This window comes from Planococcus citri, chromosome 5 (assembly GCF_950023065.1).
Source record: "Planococcus citri chromosome 5, ihPlaCitr1.1, whole genome shotgun sequence".
In the NCBI taxonomy this organism is placed as follows: Eukaryota; Metazoa; Arthropoda; class Insecta; order Hemiptera; family Pseudococcidae; genus Planococcus; species Planococcus citri.
The window spans coordinates 54,509,247-54,529,383 of NC_088681.1; the positions used below are offsets into that span (position 1 = coordinate 54,509,247).

Here is a 20,137-nt window from a genome sequence, read left to right on the forward strand (position 1 = left end):
AATTGAAAATTAATTTATACCTACCCAATCAAACTTAATAAATCATCAAAAAATCATTTTTTATTTTTCAGAAAAAATTTCAATTTTTTTGATTTGGTAAATGGTAACACTGTATACAATTTTACCGTAAATACCGGTAATTTCGAAATTCGATTATTCTGTAACAATTTTAACGCCATCTATCATCCAAGTTCGAAACTAAACTCATAAACAAACACTTATTTGATAAAAAAAAGTTCATCAACTGATAAAACCTGAAAATTTTGACGAAAAGTGTTCCTTTTCCTCCAAAAAAAGGCAACGGTAAAAATGGACGAAGAAAAACCAATGTTCAAAAAGGTGTCCAAAAAGAAAGCCGTTCTACGAAGACCAATAAGACCAGAAAGCAGCAGCGAAAGCGAAGATGAAATAGAAAACATAGCGTAAGTTCAACTTCAGACCTTCATTCATCTCGAACTACACTTTTTACTCTTCAAAATACCAAATTTATTTCCCTTTCACAGTGAAAAAATCGAAGAAATGAAATCAATACAGAAACTACGAACGAGACCCAACGGTATAGAGTTATCAACGCTGATGGTCGAAGAAAAAGAATCAGTTGACGAAACCCCTCAAGTATTGAACCAATTTCCAAACTAATTTCACTGCTTTTACATTCATAGATTATATTATTTCTATTTCATCGCAGCGTGATTCGTTCAAACTGAAAACTGGAGGCCTGGTTGATATGAATTCTTTGAAAGATCACTTGAGCAATAACGATGACGCATACGATACCGGAATAGGAACACAATTTTCAGCCGAAACAAATAAACGAGACGAAGACGACGAAATGTAACGATTTTCATCATCTTATCATCTTCGATTAGTATTATTTTCTTAAACATAATACGAATTTATTTCAATACATAGGTTGAAGTACATAGAAGAGCAATTAAGCAAAAGGAAAAAGAACCAGGAAGAAGACGAAAGTGAATCTGGTAACGCTCGTGGTAGACATTCTGATTTCCTTTCACCCGAAGAAGCTGCTCTTCAGTCATTACCCGAGCATTTGAAAGTATCATCGATACGACATTCTGAGGAGATGCTTTCGAATCAAATGCTTAGCGGAATACCGGAAATTGATTTAGGAATCGAGTAAGTGTTTCTAACACGAGTTTAAAATATTATTTACGAAATTACGAGTTATTCTTCTGACCAAACTGTTTTTATTTATTTTTTTTAGAGCAAAAATAAAAAATATTGAAGCTACAGAAGAAGCAAAATTGAAATTGATGCGAGAAAGACAAAACAAAACCGATGGACAACCTTCGTTCGTTCCTACCAACATGGCTGTGAATTTCGTTCAACATAACAGATGTAAATATCCAACTCACAGTATAGCTTTAATGAGCTTCGAATTCATAAAAGTATCCCTGTATGACAATTTTTTTTCATATTTCAGTTAATATTGAAGATGGATCGGCAACTAAGACCGAAAAAGATGAAATACTAAGGAAGAAAAAATTAGAAAAACGACCACTCGAAAAAGAACAGAAAGCTACTGACGATTATCATTACGAAAGATTCAAGAAACAATTTCGTAGATATTGAAACTTTATTTATTCGAATCTACTTTGTAAATAGATGTAAAAAATGTGTCACTTTACGATGATTTTTTTTTTATAACGTACGTTGATTGTATATTTAAATAAATATTAAGTCGTTTCGCTTCTACTCGTTATTTCTGGTAATGTACGAGTACGAATAAAATAGACCTTAGAATATTTGTTCTAAATTAACACCTAGTTGTTGAAAGATATTGAATCTTTGACAATGACCACGTTGCCCAGTTGTCGTGTAGTCTACGATTGTGTAAGTTGATTAGAAACATTCAAAATGAAACTGATTTTATTACTAACAAGTTTGAGTGTTGTGACCGGTGAAGTACCGGAGGCCAGTGAAAATGGTCGTTCGATTACGTACAGCAATTACAAACAGAAAAGCTGTAAGTTTATATACTTTGAATAAAATAATTTTATTTTATAATACGAGAAGTTCAACTACTAACTAGTCCCCTTTTTAGTCTTCTTCCTACCGCCAATTATACCGTTAAATTCATTCAAACGTAGAAAGCAACATACGACGACGACTAAACAACCCTGTATAGGAGACTGCGGTTTACAAGGGTTCTGTTCATCTAAATCAGACTGCACTTCAACAGGTGGCACTGCCTCCGGTCTTTGCACAGATTCCACCGTTTGTTGTATTAGTAAGTTAATTAAACTCTAACGAGATATCGTCAATTAATAAGCTCTCACCGAACAAATAATTTCCAAGATTATGTAAAATGTGGAACCGAGACGAGCTCAGAGCTATCATATTTCGTCAACCCGGAACACCCTCAGGCGTACAAAGGAGGCTCACAATGCTTACTGAAGGTTAAAAAAACTGACAGCAGAATTTGTCAAGTAGGTTTGAAAAATTTTTAGGCACGTTATCAACTAAAGGACAAATCCTAAGTGCGATTTTACGCCTATTTGATAATTAATTTTATATGTATATTTACACAGCTTCGAATCGAGTTCAAAGAATTCTCTTTAGCGCAACCGAACCAAGAAGGAAAATGTGTAAACGATTTCTTCTCCGTTAGCGATTGTACGATGAATAAAATCTGCGGCGAAAATAAAGGTCAACATGGTACGAATTGTCTTCGATATTTTTCTTTATTGTTCGATGGTAAAATTTTATTAATAATCTGGGATAAATTTCAAAAATATGGTTCGCAGTTTACGTTGATTTCGGCGAAGGTAAAGATACGCTTGTTTTATCAGTCGATACAAACGGTGCTGAAAAAGTGTTACGGATGTGGAATATGGAAATTAAACAAATACCTTGCGAGAGTAGCTTACTAGGTAAGCGTTAAGCCTATTTATAAGCTTTATTAATTTTTAATCACATCAACATAATGTTCATAAGTATCTTACAAGTTTTCAAATTAACAAAATTCCGCTCCTCTCGTCTTCATCTTATTGTCTCTCCGGTAAATAAACGTTATCTACTATTTTAAATCCTTAATATGTATTCATGAAAGCCGTCACAGCCTGTAACGTTTCGGTATACTTCTCTGTAGCATTTTTCAGACCTTTTTGGGTAGGTAGATAATCGTCGATGGAATTGAACGACATAACAGATAGGTAATCGTAGTAATGAAATTGGGATTAAGTATTGAAGTACTCGAGTAGGTACAACTAAGGTAAATAGTTGGTAATGAAAATAAACATACCGATGGTTGATGATTTCAAATATTATGGATCTTCAGCCTTCAGCATGTAAACCAAATCATTCCATAAACACGTCTCACGTGATCGATGAACATTTATTTTGCTGTCTGTTTACTAGTATATTACTCATTCAACATTTGTGTATCACTTTATAGCACCTTCAGGATGTCTGATGTATTTCACTGGTACTTCTGGGACCGTATCTAGCTTCAATTACGGTGAACTGAAACTTCAAGAAAGCAGAAGTATACGATTATAAATTCAACATCGTAGTTATATTACTCGAGTGGGTATTATTTCATTTAATTAACACTCACCTGGCATTCTGTACTCAGGAAATCGGCAGATTCGAGGGATCAACTATGGAATTTGCGTGAAATCCAAACAAGAGTATTGTGCAATCGAATGGAATGCAGACAAGGATCCATACTCGTTTACTGTTTCTGGGAACAGTTCTTCGATTGAAACACAAGGTTAGAAAGGCATCAAAGAAGAAGTTTATCACTTTAACATAATTGAAACCACGAAATTTTTTGAAAGTAAAACACCAAAGAAAAATGCTGAAATTTTCAATCCGAAGTTCAAGTTCAAACAATAACAAACAAATAGGATGACCTGGATGACTCATGCAAATTCAACTGATAATGGCTGCTTTTGGTGTTGCCATATACCCAGAATGAAGGCGAATGGCGAAATTATTGTGATGAAATCAAATTTTTGATTTTTTTTTCATTTCCATTCGCATTAGCTTAAATTGGGGCATGACTTTGTTTGCCATTATTCTACGATTGTAAATTGTAAATTTCGAAGGCATTTTTCTTAGCTAGCTTTCATCAATCTTGGGAACCTCTTGAGGTGTCACACTCCGATTTGAACGGGACCGCGATTTTTGGAAAGAGCATAGTCTAAAACCTCCAAAACCAAATTTTCAGCTGCCCAAGTTCATTTTTCGATTTTTGGCGAATTTTTGAAAATTCAAAATTGACTGTTTTTGGCGATTTATGCATTTTTTAAAACAAGTACGTACTTGATCAGTGAAAATGGTCAAAATAAGTCCCAAAACTGATATTAATTACCCAAATCAAAATTTTACCATTTCCAGCCATTCTGGAGCCTCCAGCGCGATTTTTAAATTTCTCCAGAATTTTGAATTTGCTCCAGAAGGCGTGAATATGCAGTTGGGCAGCTAAAAATCGAGTTGTGTATTATACTCGACCTGTTTAACGAGTTTATCCACGTTTGAGCCAATTTTGGAAGTGACACATCAAGAGTGGTTTTTTGAATAGCTTTTTTCAAAATTAAAAAATCCAAAAAATCCAAAGCTTCCCATTTGTGTGGAAATTTTCGAAATTGACGCGAATCGCCGTATTTTGTCTAAAACTAATCCCCCAAATCCAAATTTCATAATTTCCAGCCGTTCTGGAGCCTCCAGCGCGATTTTTCTATTTCTCCAGAATTTTGAATTTGCTCCAGGAGGCGTGAAGATGCAGTTGGGCATCTAAAAATCGAGTTACGTGTATTATACTCGACCTGTTTAACGAGTTTATCCATATTTGAGCCAATTTTGGGACTGACACCTCAAAAGTGGCTTTTTGACCCGCTTTTTTCAAAATTAAAAAATCAAAAGTTTCCCGTTTGTGTGGAGGTTTTCAAAATTCACGCGAATCGCTGTATTTTGTCCAAAACTAACCTCTCATATCCGAATTTCACAATTTGTAGCCTTTCTGGAGCTTCCAGCGCGATTTTTCAATTTCTCCAGAATTTTAAATTTGCTCCAGAAGGCATGAATATGCAATTGCGCAGCTAAAAATCTAGTGATGTATTATACTCGAACTCGACCTGTTTAACGAGTTTATCTACATTTGAGCCAATTTTGGGAGTGACACCTCAAAAGTGGTTTTTGACCAGCTTTTTCAAAATTAAAAAATCTAAAGAAATCAAAAGATAACCGTTTGTGAGGAAATTTTTAAAATTTGTGCATATCGCTGCATTTCTTCAAGAACTAACCCCTGGAGCGCAAATTCTACCATTTCCAGCAGTTTTGGAGCGAGAGTGACACCTCAAAAAATCACTCTTGAGGTGTCACTCTCAAAATCGGCTCAAATGTGGATAAACTCTTTGAACAGGTCGAGTGTAATTATCCAACTCGATCTTTAGCTGCCCAACTTCATATTCACGCCTTCTGGAGCAAATTCAAAATTCTGGAGAAATTGAAAAATCGCGCTGGAGGCTCCAGAATGGCTGGAGATTGTGAAATTTGGATTTGGGGGTTTAGTTTTGGACAAAATACAGCGATTCGCGTGAATTTTGAAAATTTCCACACAAACTGGAAACTTCTGATTTTTTGATTTTTAATTTTGAAAAAAGCTGTTCAAAAAACCACTTTTGAGGTGTCGCTCACAAAATCAGCTCAAATGTGGATAAACTCGTTAAACAGGTCGTGTATAATACACAACTCAATTTTTAGCTGCCCAACTTCATAATCACTCCTTCTGGAGCAAATTCAAAATTCTGGAGAAATTGAAAAATCGCGCTGGAGGCTCCAGAATGGATGGAAATTGTGAAATTTGGATTTGGGGGATTAATTTTGGACAAAATACAGCGATTCGCATCAATTTCGAAAATTTCCACACAAACGAGAGAAATTTTGATTTTTTTTGATTTTTTAATTTTGAAAAAAGCTGTTCAAAAAACCACTCTTGAGGTGTCACTCTCAAAATCGGCTCAAATGTGGATAAACTCGTTAAACAGGTCGAGTGTAATATACAACTCGATTTTTAGCAGCCCAACTTCATAATCACTCCTTCTGGAGCAAATTCAAAATTCTGGAGAAATTGAAAGATCGCGCTGGAGGCTCCAGAATGGCTGGAAATTATGAAATTTGGATTTGGGTAATTAATACTAGTTTTGGGACATATTTTGACTATTTTCACTGATCAAGTACGTACTTTTAAAAAAAAAACACAAATCGCCAAAAATCGAAAAATGAACTTGGGCAGCTGAAAATTTGGTTTTGGGGGTTTTAGACTATGCTCTTTCCAAAAATCTTGGTCTCGTTCAAATCGGAGTGTGACACCTCAAGAGGTTCCCTTGTCAGTAGATATAGTCAGTATTTCAAAACTTTCGGCTGACTGAAATAATTTATCTTGACATTTGGAGATGGAATTAGGCTGCAAAGAAGATTAAGATCTCAGTATTGACCAAGAAAGCTGAAATTTGAGATACACCCTATTTTTGACATGCCAAATCGATTGGAAACTGTTTCTAACCGTTTTGAGCAGTTCTGGAGCCCCCAGCAGATTTTCTAAACACGAAATTCCCACAAAATGTCACCAAAATGGAGTTGGAAAGCTGAAATTTATTCTGCAAACTAATTTCTTACTTCGCAAACTAATTTCAATACGATATGAAGTCGACTACAAGGTGGATTCAAATGATTTTGAAGCTTCCAGCTACTTCCTGGAAATTTAAATTTTCCAAAAAACATCATAAACAACCTCTCAAAAAGTAGCTGGAGGCTCCAAAACGACTTGAAATCCACCAGCAGACGACTTCGTAGCGTATTAAAATTAGTTTGCAGAATGAAGTTTGACTTTCCATCTCCGTTTGATGAAATTTTTAGGAAATTTAAAGTTTCAAAAATCTACTGAAGGCTTCAGGAATTTTCAAAAAGTCGCTGGATGCTCCAAAACGACTTGAAATCCCCCTGCAATGGACTTCGTAGCGTATTGAAATTAGTTTGTAGAATCAATTTCAGCTTTCCAACTCCATTTTGGTGAAATTTTGTGGGACTTTCGAGTTTCAAAAATCTGCTGGAGGCTCCAGAATTGCTCAAAACGGGTTGAAACAGTTTCCAATCGATTTGACATGTCGAAAATAGGGTGTATCCCAAATTTCAGCTTTCTCGGTCAATTTGGTAAAATTTTGATTTTTTCCCTCATTTTTGGTCTAAATTTTGATATAGTGAGATTAAACATGAATGAGATAGATAGATTTTATCAGAATTTCTACCTACGTACTGAAGTTTAGAAATATTCCCTAAGGTAGTGAATATTTGCCTCGCCAGGTTAGCTCAATATATCGGAGAGGTCTCAGTCATACTACTCACTTTTCACAGAAATAATTTCCAATCACCAATCAAAAGCATACATACAAGATAATATGATTTATTGTTGCTCGGAAACATGATTAAAGATACATATTCTATCGGTTAATCGAGTATAAAATGATTTTACTACCTTAGACTCGAGTTGGCATATTATGTAATAATTAATATTCGTTAATAGATAATGAGGGTGGTAATTGCTTACCCATTGAAACTGTACACATTTCCTAGAAAATGTGTTATTAATGCAGGTGACTTTCTCACCAGGTTCACAAACTGTCCATATTTCCTGCCTCTTCGGTATGTCCCTAATACTAGACATGGTCGGCAGGGGTTGGTTGTTTTTACTGAGGGTGCTTTTCCAGACGAGAAGTATGTTCCGATGGCCGGCAGGATGGGAAACATACCCAATAGAGAACGTGAAGAATTACGATCGATAATTTTAATCACGAAGCGAAATAATATTAACCACTATAGAAGTGGGCGAGATCGGAAAAAATAGGAGATGAGTGTCCTTGTAGAGGGAACTCATCCGCTTCTAACTTACATAAATACACTTTGAGACCAAGAACCGGCTCGCGCGTTCGCCGAATACGAGATCTAATTAAATTCAAATCATGTTAGATATAACTACTCGGTAGTCTTGCGACCACCGAGTAGGAGATGCAGCTTAATTGGGAATGCAACTTGCCCGAAAATACAACAACTGCAACTAGTTCGGCTCGTGGCTGTGTTGCTCAATTTATAGTCGTAGGTGCATCGTTCGATGCGCGGCTATTGATGACATTGAATTGTCATCAAAATGTATTAGAAGAAGTTCTCACATTACCAGACTTGCGCAGTCTTTGGGAGTTGTTATTTTAATCCTCGCTACGGCGATGTTTCTTATACTCATCACTACGGCGATGCTTTTATTAATCATCCCTTACGTGATGAAGGCATATTTCCTCATATCATATGCCCTTCCGGGGGTTGACCCCTTTACAGCAGGTCACGGGGGGAAGCACGGATCACAAAAAATAAGAGGAAAAATATGCCGTACCCCGCTCTCCCCTCCCTTCCAAACAAGGGAGGATGCGCCACCCCTGCCCCTCCGTACTTTGCTGCGTTGATCTGCAGACTATTTTGAGGTGACAGGTTTTCACAAGATGGGTCGGAGGGTGGGAATTTTGAATAAAAATGCCATTGACTTTTTTCCCCGCAATCAAAGACACCAATTGCTTGATGATCAGAGACCGCAGTGTCAATCAACAGGATCGAAAATGGTAATGTTTTTTGTGAGAATAGTAAGAAAATTCTAAAATTTTTGAGTTTTAAAACGGCCCTTCTGTTTTTTGTAGCCAAATGTTTCCTAATGGGTTCGATGCGAAGATTTTCCTTATCAATTTAGATGGAATAGATACGCGAAGTATGTACTCTGCCAACGAGAGTGGTTCTTGGTCATCAAGTAGCATTATGTTAATTTGGCCTATAAATTTAATAAACGTTCTTGCGAATATGATAATTACGAAAAGCCAGCTTCTTTTATTTTTTATAGTGGTCATATCGCAGCTTTTAAGTTTTTGTTTCCCCATTTTTGAATTCATACCCCCATCAAAATGGAAGAAAAATTGAAAAAGTTCAAAAGTTTGCGAATGTGTTGTAGTCTTACCTTCCTATTCTCTAGAGAATGCATATAGTTTCAAAGAATTTAGCTTAATTCTAAAATTTTGCGTAATTCTAAAATTTTTATCTAATTTTAAGAGCATAATGTATTGCATAAAAATAAGTGCAGAAAAATATGGTTCTAGTATTATTGAAAAAGGAGACTGAATGTAAAAAATGGTCTGAAAAGATTGCGTAATAGTATCAAAAAAAAATTTTGCTTAATTCTAGAATTTTGCTTAATTTTAAGTGAGTAATATCTATACATAGCATGAAAAAACAATACGTGCATAAGAGTAGAACTATTGATGCAAAAATTGAATAGAGATGCGTATAACATATATGAGTGTAGAATACAAAATCTGGACTATTGAATAATGTGGATTTGTAAAAAATTAATTGTTGAAGAATTACGGATATTTTGTGATGGGAAGATGTGATCGTTTAGTCGCCAACAGTATTATTATCAACGAATCTCAGCTTTTCGAGTTATGAAATCTCTCGACATCGTCATTTAATATGGATCATTACTCAGGACTGCGTTTTTGTTGAGTCATAATAATTCTGTGGGGAAACAAACTATTAGTGTGTTTTTCGAAAAATACTTACTTATTGTATCTTGTGTATAGATGGGGGTCTGAAAAGTTAGTCATGCTTTATTTTTATACTTAACTCTAGGGTTAGATTAAAAAAAAATAAATGATTAATTATGTACAGGGAAGATTCAATTTCACTTTTATTAGGCACTTCCAGTGATCCAGAGCTCTACTGGTTTCGGCTAAGGTAGTCGTTTTTATTCATCGGCTTCCGTGTCACTTATCTCTTCATCTTGCGATGGTACCCGTTGATCGTTATTGGAGTATCTAGAATCAGAATAAAGCAGTGTCGCGCGCTCGCGTGACAAATTAATCGACGGCAAGCTGACTCGTTCTGCCTGTTCTATGGCTGCTTCTACCATACGCACGATTCGATCGGTGCGTCGGCGTACATGTCGAACTGAGCTGTCGTTATCGTCATTTTTTCGACGTTCTAGGCGACGCAGTTTACCCATCTTTCCGAGATTACTGTTTTCGTCGGAGGAAGTTTGTGTGCTTTGTACTGCTACTGCCTTTGTCGTATTTGGGTGAGAAGAGGTTGAGGGTGTGGAAGGATTAGTGGTTGAACGGGGAGCTATCCTTACAGGGGTCAAGCAAATCCTAGGGATTTTTAAATCAAGTGGTAGTAATTGAGGAGTGTATTCTGACGAAATATCTACGTCAGGTGTAGGGGGCCTAGGATTTAGGATTATTGTTTGCTTTCGTAATACCTCAGGGATGAATTTGTCTCGCATTGTCGGGATTATATTGGCATATAAGTTAGATGGGTAGAAGGGACCTTTTCGGTCCATTCCAGCCCTGTTTCTGTGGAGTTCTTCGAATATATCTGAGGTGTGGAAAACCCTTCCTCCGAGGGTCCGTTCCCAATCAAAATTTAGGGCTCGGTTGATTTCTGAGAAAGTCGTTTGGTTGATATCCTCATGTGGTATGAGGGGGAGGATTATGAGTTGTTGAACTTGTAATTTTTTCAACAACAGACAGATTGCTTGGAATGCATAAAAGAAGTGTTCATATGACGTGTTTCGTTCCACATCAAAATTTCCAATTGAAATCATTATTCTCTTTGGAAGTTCTTTAAACGTCCCGAGGTATGAGAGCAGTCCGGACGCCAGCATGTCTCTACGGTACATTTTATTATCAATCAGGTTTTCATTGGGTTTAGACACACCTAGGTATTTTGCAATACCATTGGCGTGTCCATCCCCCATGATTAAGATATTGTATGCGAAAAATGCGACGTTGTATGTATCTTCCAAAATTTCATATCCCGCGGCAGTAAAGCCGTGCGGGTAGGAATTAATGGGATAAAAGGGTTTTAACTCGGCTGAATCGGAGCCGAACCGTGCTTTATAATTTTTACGAAAAAGGTTTTTGTCCGCAGATGTGCCCTTTTTCGGTTTTGGCGGGGGAATTTTTGATCTTAACCTCGTAGCAGCTACGTGGTCTGAAATATTGCCAACTTCGGAGTCTGGAGCCCTAGAGCTGTCAGACGAGGTTGATGGAATCGGCTCGTTCATATTTATGCAATCGAGTTGCGATATTATGGGCTGGGTCACTGGGTTATTTTGGATATTTTGATTTTGAGGATTGATAATCGTTGGGATCGGGGTCTCTACAGGCTCCGGTCTTTGAATTGGTGCAGAGCCACAAGAAAGATTTTGTGGTTTCGCAAAGGCGGATCGTGATGATTGTTGGACTCGTCGCCACGAGGGTGAAGGAGATCCTGAGTTGGAAATCGAAGGTTGTGGCAAGACGGGTTCCATTTGAGAGGAGGAAGGTTGGGACTCGGTAGATGAATTCATTCTCGGACGTAGATTTGCGAATAGGTTTCCTATCTGATGATCTAGGAGCCTATTATACTGCGTCGTCAATTTGGCGTATTCCTTTCGATAATCTTCCACCTGACTTGTTAGGGTAATATTGTCATTGACCAATACCATCTCAATACGTGTAACGTAATCTCGTTGTAATGCTAGTTGATTCACTAGAGACTGGACTCTAGAGTCGGTATTGAGCACTTCGAATATTCGTAGAGATTGGTCAACAAAGAAAGAATCGGATCCTAGGATCAATTGGTTACATGACGGATGGGGACATGGGACACATGGTGCACCTTGTTCTGTTCTCATGGTGGAGTGTATATACAATCGGTATAGGCACCCAAAATGAAAAAGGTGACGACACGCCGTTATGTAGATATCGTCATGAATGGCTCTTGCAAATGGTCCTGGCAAGGCCAAGGATAGCTTGCATTGGTCACAGATTATCTCGCAGTACGACATAATCGTGAGGGGAAATTGAAATGATGATAAAATCGAAAAAAGTTAGGGAAGTTATCTCCAAAAAATTGACTAAATTTTGGGGAATATTCTAGACGAATTAAATTGAAATCATTCGAAAATCTGGAAGATGGTTATCGACATTTTTCACTAAAAAATTGCGATTAATAGGGAAATTCTATTGAAATGAAAGATGACCAACAAAAAATCGGGAAAAATCGATCGAAGAGTGATCTAATGGGGCTTTTGTCGACGTCTGTAATTGAATAACGAGATTTTTGAGACGGATTTGGAAAAATAATCAAACACAGCAGTTTGGTACAAAGACACAAATGATCAATCGCGAAATCGATGCAAAAAAGATCCAATTGACTTACTCAAATATAAGTCAACCAGATCAAGTTGTATTGGAAAAGCAAAACTCGGAAACGAATAGGTAAAGCAAAGTCGAAAACTTACCACAGCTAAGTTGAGAGATGTTGCGTGGAGCCCAGCACTACATATAATAAGGTTCGATTCGAAAAAAGGTAGCGCTTTTATTTTGATTTTACCAACTGTTTAGTTGATACAGATTAGATTGAAAAAATTATTCCCACCTCTGGGTCCATAAATTTTAGGTGTATGTGACCGTAATGAGCACTTGTGCGTGAGAATCGATAAGAAGGCGAGGTAATTATCAAAAATAAAATGCTCAAATAGGCGATAGAGAAAAAAAAATAAGTGATTTGAATGACAGTTATGTCCTCGTACGTTGACGTGTTTATGGCCTTAGACTGGTTACCGAATGGTCTCTCTAGAAGTGGTAGCACTTCGTCTGGACTTATGAATGAAATTTTCAAAAAATGCTGACTATACTAAAATGAATCGCCAGACGAGTCGAGAAAATTTGCATACAGTTCAGTTTTTCAGAGTAGCGAATTCATAGAGATTGCTATGAATCGTCGGAGTAATGCAGGCTTATTACTTGCATTGCCGGCAATTATTTTGTTTCTATTGCTGCTGGCCTTGCTCGAATTTTGTACCTTACGTAGTATCTTAATGAGGTAGTAAGCAGCAGTGTTTCTAGTTGCCCATAACTGTCACATAACTCGCATCATTTACTGAGTCCTCTGTGTTGCGCTGGGAACCATTTAATTATCCACAATGTATCGATGATTATTTCGGGTTTCTTAGGGGGGTTTGTGGCTTTGCATCCTACAGTAGCATAATATTTAAATCTCGTCGTTTGACTATTGTCTATAACAGAAAAATTAAACACGTTATATGTATTCTTACGTATGGGCTGTTGCTGTTGTTGAACTGTAAATGCGCATAGTAATGTGTTAATTAAACATATATTATGCCTACGATTACGAGTATAGGATTTTTAATTGGGTAAAGGATGATTTTTGAATGGTGTGTGAAAATGCATCTTTCAGTGTACTGAACGATGGCGTAGTATACAGATTGATGGTACTATGTGTGTATAAATTTGGGAAAAATTATAGGTATTATGCCAAGACCTAGATCTCGGTATACTTACGAGTATTCGAATTTGTCTTTTTATGAAACGGAAATAACTGCATGAGTAGGGGAAAAAAATGACTATGGGGAATACTCGTGAATCGTGTGCAAGTTACTTGTTAAGTGTATTCCTTTCCCAAATCATCTGGTGGCGAATATCGGACCAATGTGTGTACGTATTTATTCGGGTTCGTTTACGCATTCTTCTCCAGCTGGTATATGCGGGTGTCTACGCTCTGTGTTGACGAGATGTAGCAGGGTCAATGACACACTTGCTTACTGTGTCGCTGGAGTAACGAACTTAGGATGTGAAGACTTGTTGTTGATGTTTGTATTCGTACATGGCACAGTGGGGTTCCGGTTTCGTCTACCTGTTATGTGTCTATTTTTACCAAGGGTGCGAATTACGAGTTGGACATATCGTTCTTCGTCTGTATTTTAGAATGCTTACGTGTATAAAATGCACTGAAGACAAAAAAAATGAATTATTAATCAAATGTGATTCTAAGCGTTACATTAAAAGGGATATGTATTTGTTGGGGAATATAAGAGGACATGTGATAAGATAATTTTGTATACTGATTACTTGGGAGTACGCAAGGACATATGATGGGGTAATTTCTGTATACTCCCAAACAGTTTGGGTTGCGTATTTTTGAGTTTATACTACTCGGAGCATTATTGCTTGGAAATGCACAAGGACATATGATGAGGTATTTTCAGTGTACTTCCAAGCGATTTAGATCGTAGTTTTGTAGCTATACGAGTATACATACCACTGTAGAGTGACAGAAGGGGTTATGGGGTTTGAAAATATCTACACTTTCTGATTCTTAATGCTTTGCTTGTCGCATGTCTGTTGTGATAGAAGTAATATGTGGTTATTGTTGCAATCAGAAAATGTGTCAGGACATATGATAGGGTAATTTTCGCACATTTTCCAATTCGCAACAATAGAGTAGTGAATTTTTGCAAGGCATTAAGTTTTCCATGATGGGTTTCCTTCATCATCTGATTTTTCATCAGGAACCATTTCGAAGAACCGAGCGATAGGCTCTTGATCGCTATCAGATACGTAATTTAGGAATTTTGTCTCGAGCTGTTTTTTCCAGTGAGTAGCGGGTTTAGTTCGTAATTTAGCGAGAACTCGCTCAGATCGTGTCCTAGTTGGCAGAGATGTAGGCCTTTGAGCACTTGCCCCTGCCCTAGGAGCGTTTAGAGTTTCGCTAGGTTGCGATTCTGGAATAGCAGAGTCAGGTGGAGTATCCAATGGGTTTTGAACATTGGAAAGGTCATTATCGGGTGAATTTTGGGGTGCCATAGGAGCATCCAAAAATATTTCATCGTCAGAATCTTGGCTATCTTGACTGTCTTGGCTATCGTCCAAGGTTGAAATAGTTTCTTGGGATGAAAATTCAGTTGCCCTATTCTTACGTGGACGGCCTCTCGTTCTTTTTATCGTAATAGGGGGTCCGTCCTGTGCCCCTGAAGTGGAAGGTTGGGATTGAGAAAGGGTTGAATTTTGAGACGCGTGTGTTGTAGCTTGCGCCTTTTCAGGTCGTTTATTTCGTGCCTCAGCACGTTTTTCACGAGCTGATTTTGCTACTTCTTGTAGGACCACTTGAGATGCTTTTCGAAAATCTTTCCTACTGATTACAATTTCGGTGTCATCCTCGTGATCTGAATCAAGGTATAATTCATCATCTTCACTGTCGATTTCAGATTTGTTTTGATAATCAGTGAGAAATTCTTTGATTCTTTGCTCTAACGAGCGCGAATCAATGCTAGATTTGAAGCAAACTTCGCTTCTCAATTTTTCTAAGTTCTCTTTTGTAATAAAAAGAGTCAATTGGCGAATATTTGCTACTCTGTTGATTTCATCCTCATCGGTTGGTTCCAAAAGATAGCAGTTATGGCCATTTCTTTGGACAACGATGTAGGGTCCAGTTTTCTTTTCATATAGTTTGCCAGAAGTCTGTTTGGCAAAAGATGATTGTTTATGATTGGCCATTAAGACCCAGTCTCCCTTTTTGAAGAATGTAGGATCTGGGTGACTTTTATTGAAGGCATATTCTTCTTCAATTTTCTTCAACCTTCTTTTCTCTCGAATAAAAGTCTCAACCAGTTGACGGTGGGTCATTTCTTGGATTTTTAGAGTGTCTTGTTCAATAGTATAGACAGCCTTTTTAGCCAACGAGTCAGCGATGATGTTTGTAAATTCATGTTTTCTTGCAAAAACATGAATAAATTCGACTTTTTCAAACTCCTTACGAAGTTTGAGAATTTCTTTAAATAGGTGTTCATGATGGACTGGTTTATTACGCGAATTTTTCCAATTATTGGTTTGCCATAATGAGCAGGTATTGTTGAGCGCTTTTATAGCGTAGTTCGAGTCACTCAATAATTTTACTTTTGTGATCTCATTTTCTTTAAGTACTTGCAATGCTGTACGAATTGCAATTAATTCCGCAAGGTTGTTCGAAATTGGGTATTGAGTGCTCGTTATACGTTCAGAAATATTTAAAATTGAGTCTGGCGCAAAACAAATACCTATTCCAGCAATTGCATTCGCGTCACCATTTTTTGAGCAGGCTCCGTCCGCTGTGACACGGACGTAACCGTCTGTGTCAAATATTAGGTCTATGTCGGGGTTTAATGTTTCCTCAAGACATTTTTCAGTCGAAACAGATGGAATTTCGCGTTTTATCATTTTTTCATGAATCTTGATGAGTTCTTTCTTGAAGTTGAACTTTACACTTGTCTGGGGTATTTGTAATCCAATAACATCTGCGATGCCCCAGGCTTCATTGGGTTTGAATCCAAATGATGTTGGTGTATTGTTCAATTCATCCTCAATTTCAGAGATTAATTCTTGCCATCCACAATGTGAACGTAATGGATTGTGGTTTTTATTGATTTTTACTCGTAATTTGTCTCCAATCCAGCGCATCGTCCTTTCCACAGATGAAGATTGTGGGTTGTATGCGCTGGTGTGAGCAGCTTGAATGTGATGTTCTTCGAGTAAATTGTACCAAGAACTAGAGATAAATTGTGAGCCATTGTCTGTTATTATTTTCTTGATATTCACTTTATGACTTTCAATGTCAAATATTATTGTAGCCATTTGCTGACAGACTGACTTTTTCTTGATGTTATATAATGTTCTTAACCATGTCCGGTTTGTAAAGACATCTTTTGCGACCAAGAGGTATTTTGGTTCATCTTTCATTGCAGGAAGGGGTCCAAGCAAATCCACAGATAGAACATCTCCAAGGGCATAAGCTTCTATTTGAGCGTATTCAATAGTCTTATGGTTTGCGTAGTTCTTATTGACCTTACAGACAATGCATACGTTGCCTATTTCGCGAATATACGCCAGTGAATTGTTGTGATAAAATATTCTACGAAATATTACGTCGAGTTTGGTAGATCCTACATGGCCATATACGCAATGTAGGTAGTCAACAGTATCGTAGAAAAGCTCATTAGGCAGGCATGGTACTTTTGAACCATTTTCTAGTTTTTTCATGAGAATTTTCTCCCCTTTGGCGTTTTTGAAAATTTCAAATTTCGAAAGTTTGTTTTTCTGAGCATCTCTTTGCTTTTTATTGTTTGCCGGGATGCTTTCCTCAAGAATTTCGATGAGTTTTTTGCACGTTGTATCTGTCTGTTGGTATGATGAAATGTTTCTGAGACGTTTATGAAGTTCAGGAATGTTTTCAGCAAGAAATTTGACTTCCAAGGGTGCAATTCCTGTCTCAAATTCTTGTGAATAAGGTTCCGATGGCTCAGTTTGAGGTTCGAATGGTTCCAGCTCTGTTGGATCTGAGTCATCTGGAATTTCAACATTGTGGACTTCTAGCTCAGGTGCCTTTATTTTGTAAAGGGTCTTGTTAGAAAAGTTCATATCATAGATAATGTCGTAGCAATTTAACACAGTTACCCAGTGAGCCGCCTTTCGGTGGGTTTGAGCAATTTCTCTAAATCGATTGATAATTGGTAAAAGGTTCGATCTCACATGGACTCGTCGTCCATGTAACCACATTTGGAGTTTCTGAACACATTTTACCAAACACATAATTTCTCGGTCAAACAAGGTGAAGTTTTTCTGATGCTCTTTAAATGCTATCGAGATGAACATGATGATTCGTTTGTCATTCTCAACCATATAAAATAGAACTCCGTTCATCGAGTCATCAGAGAGTTGAGTGTCTAAGAACAGATCACCTTCCTTTGGAGCTTGTTGTAGTTTAAAATCCTTCTTGAATTCAGCTTTCAGGGTCTCAAAGGCTCTTTGTTGTTTTTCTGTCCACTCAACAGGTACGTCACCTTTCGTAAGATGGTAGATGGGATTTACAATTTGTGAATATTCAGGAATGAAGTCCCTATAGAGGCCCGTGTTGCCAACTAAAGCCAAGATATCGTTCTTTTTGGATAGAGAGAATTTTCCTCGTTTAGTGTGTTTCTTTTCAAATTCCTCTAATTTTCTAATTTTTTCACTTTGTTTTCCAATTCCTTTATCGGAAATTACAAAACCAAGATGATCAGCGCAATTTCTGAAAAATTGAGTCTTTGTTGGATTTAGCTTCAAACCGTGCTCTCTAATTAATCGAAAAACTTTTTCGAGTCTTTTGATAGTTTCCTCAAAAGTTGTTCCTGATATTTTTATGTCGTCGACGTATTTTGTAATTCCGTCTTCGTTGGGTATGACTTGGTTAATCATGAGTACAAATTCACCTGATGAAATCTTCAAACCATATGGTAGGCTGATGAATTCGTATACTTGCCCTTCGACTATGAATGCGGTAAATTGTCGTGATTTTGGGTCAAGTATTAACTGCCAAAAGCCTGCGGTGAAATCAAGGGTGCAGAAGAACTTGTCGCCAGCATTGTCATAGAGCATACTTGCGATCGTATTTGGCTCAGTTAAGACATTGACTAGGAATTTATTGAGTTCATCAGCGTCGAGACATAAACGAATATCTCCATTTTTCTTAACTACAGGTGCTAAGGTGTTTATATAGCATGAGTGTGAATATTGAATTATGCCAAGAGCGAGCATTTTATTTATTGCTTTGCGTAAGGCAGGCAATAATTTTTTACTGGGTCGAAATTTTTCTCCTCTCCATGGTTTCAGGTGTTCATTTCCTTCTTGAAACGTGAATTTCACCTGTTCACCAGTGTATCTACCAGGGTTGAGGTCAAAAATATCGGCAAAATGCTGTAGTCTGTCGAACCCGCGGATCGCTTGTTGTAATGTGATTGATCCATTTTCAACAGCCATGTTTAGATCAGCTCGTAAATTCTCTTTAAAAGTACGTTGAGCCAATCTACGCTCTTCAAAAATTTCTTGTTCAGTGATGGTATAGTAGGTATCTGACATATCCTCGGAAAATGTTTCATATTCTTGTTCATTAGCCACCAACGAGAATACCGTCAATGCACTTTGGAATTCATCAGTGTGCATGAACGGTATTGTGAATTTTTCACAAAATTCTGGTCTACATTTTATGAGTCGTTTAGGGACATTCAACTTCATTTTCAAATAGTCCATTGTAATTCTACCCATAATAAATGTCTGACCAGGTGCATCAATGATGTAGAATGGCACTTTTATCGTTTCATTTCCAAGTATCATTTTGAGTTCAACAATATAATTGGCAGATGGAATGAGTGAATTGTTAGCTAATCTAAGTTGGACTTGTTTTTTGAGTTTGATAAACTTCATCCAGTTTGGAGCCTCTTCCAGGAATGTTTTGATCATTAAACGAGAAAGTACATTAGGAAGTGCCCCTGTATCGAGCTGTAACGCAACTTTTCTCGCACCAATGATGACTGGTACGACACACGCCGGGTCATTAGTTTTTTGAGTCACCAGTTGCGAAGAAGTGGCTGGGTCAGGCTCGTCGTTATTGAGTGAAGTGTTATCTATCGCATCGATGAACTTGATATTCTGTTTTTTCTTTGAGTTTTGGTTGACTATTTTATGAAATCGTTGTTCATTGATTTTTGTGACTAATAACTCGCCCAAACTCATAATTGTAGGAGAATCTGATAGGATTGCAGGATCGTTGAAGAGATTATGGATTGCGTTTTTAATTTTTCTTTCTGGTTTGAGTCTATTGCGTAAATTTGGATTTTTAAGCGTTGAAACTTGACCGATTGGGGCTTCTATTGTGGTTGTAGTTTCGGTGGTGTCACTTCCCAGGTATTCTACTTCTGCATAAGTAGGAAGTGCCGCCATTCTTTCTTTGAATGATTCGATTCGTGCTATTTCGGAAATAAGTATTTTGCGGATATCATGGTACTCTGTGATTGAAGGAAAATATCGTTTTAGTGAAGGGACATAGTGGAATTTCTGATCTATTGGCAACAATTCTTTGCGTGCACCAACTTTGGGTCTGGTGTATTGTTTGCCCTGGCTATGAATGATTTCTGTTTCCAAAAAGCTCATAGCTGGTGTACGTAAGAATTTTACTTTAGGATTGTTGGCTACACGTACGTATATGTTCTTAAAGTCAATATAACGTGCTAGTTTTATTTCGAATTCTCCTGGTACACGTGGTTTCACCAGAGGAAATAATAGAATTATGCTTTGTGCACCCTTGTTGAGTAGTGAGTCGATGATACTGTGTAGTTGTGTTTCAATGACATGGTAAGGTTTACGCGAAAAATTAAATTCCAATTGTCCTGCAGAAACTATAAAGTGTGAATTTTTAGGGAACTTAGCTCTCTTCAGCCTAAGGT

At 37.3% G+C, this 20,137-nt stretch overlaps 3 protein-coding genes across 3 annotated transcripts in view; 2 read left to right on the plus strand and 1 right to left on the minus strand.

The window, feature by feature from the left end:
• Positions 1–3,422, minus strand: part of LOC135847150 (uncharacterized) — a 68,581-nt gene extending 65,159 nt beyond the window's left edge. The window contains exon 1 of the mRNA XM_065366587.1: positions 3,266–3,422. The gene's annotated coding sequence lies outside the window, so the exon portion shown is untranslated. The remainder of the gene's footprint in view (positions 1–3,265) is intronic.
• On the plus strand, positions 223–1,716 carry LOC135847156 (splicing factor C9orf78 homolog). Its single transcript, XM_065366594.1, has 6 exons — positions 223–422; positions 504–615; positions 689–834; positions 913–1,137; positions 1,226–1,359; positions 1,445–1,716. The coding sequence occupies exons 1-6, from the start codon at positions 310–312 to the stop codon at positions 1,591–1,593; spliced, it is 879 nt and encodes a 292-aa protein (XP_065222666.1). The 5' UTR covers positions 223–309; the 3' UTR covers positions 1,594–1,716.
• Positions 1,797–20,137, plus strand: part of LOC135847155 (uncharacterized) — a 28,269-nt gene continuing 9,928 nt past the window's right edge. The window contains exons 1-7 of the mRNA XM_065366593.1: positions 1,797–1,987; positions 2,066–2,251; positions 2,320–2,450; positions 2,553–2,679; positions 2,769–2,894; positions 3,419–3,508; positions 3,599–3,736. Coding sequence (XP_065222665.1) covers positions 1,879–1,987; positions 2,066–2,251; positions 2,320–2,450; positions 2,553–2,679; positions 2,769–2,894; positions 3,419–3,508; positions 3,599–3,736 — 907 coding nt within the window. The 5' untranslated portion in view covers positions 1,797–1,878. The remainder of the gene's footprint in view (positions 1,988–2,065; positions 2,252–2,319; positions 2,451–2,552; positions 2,680–2,768; positions 2,895–3,418; positions 3,509–3,598; positions 3,737–20,137) is intronic.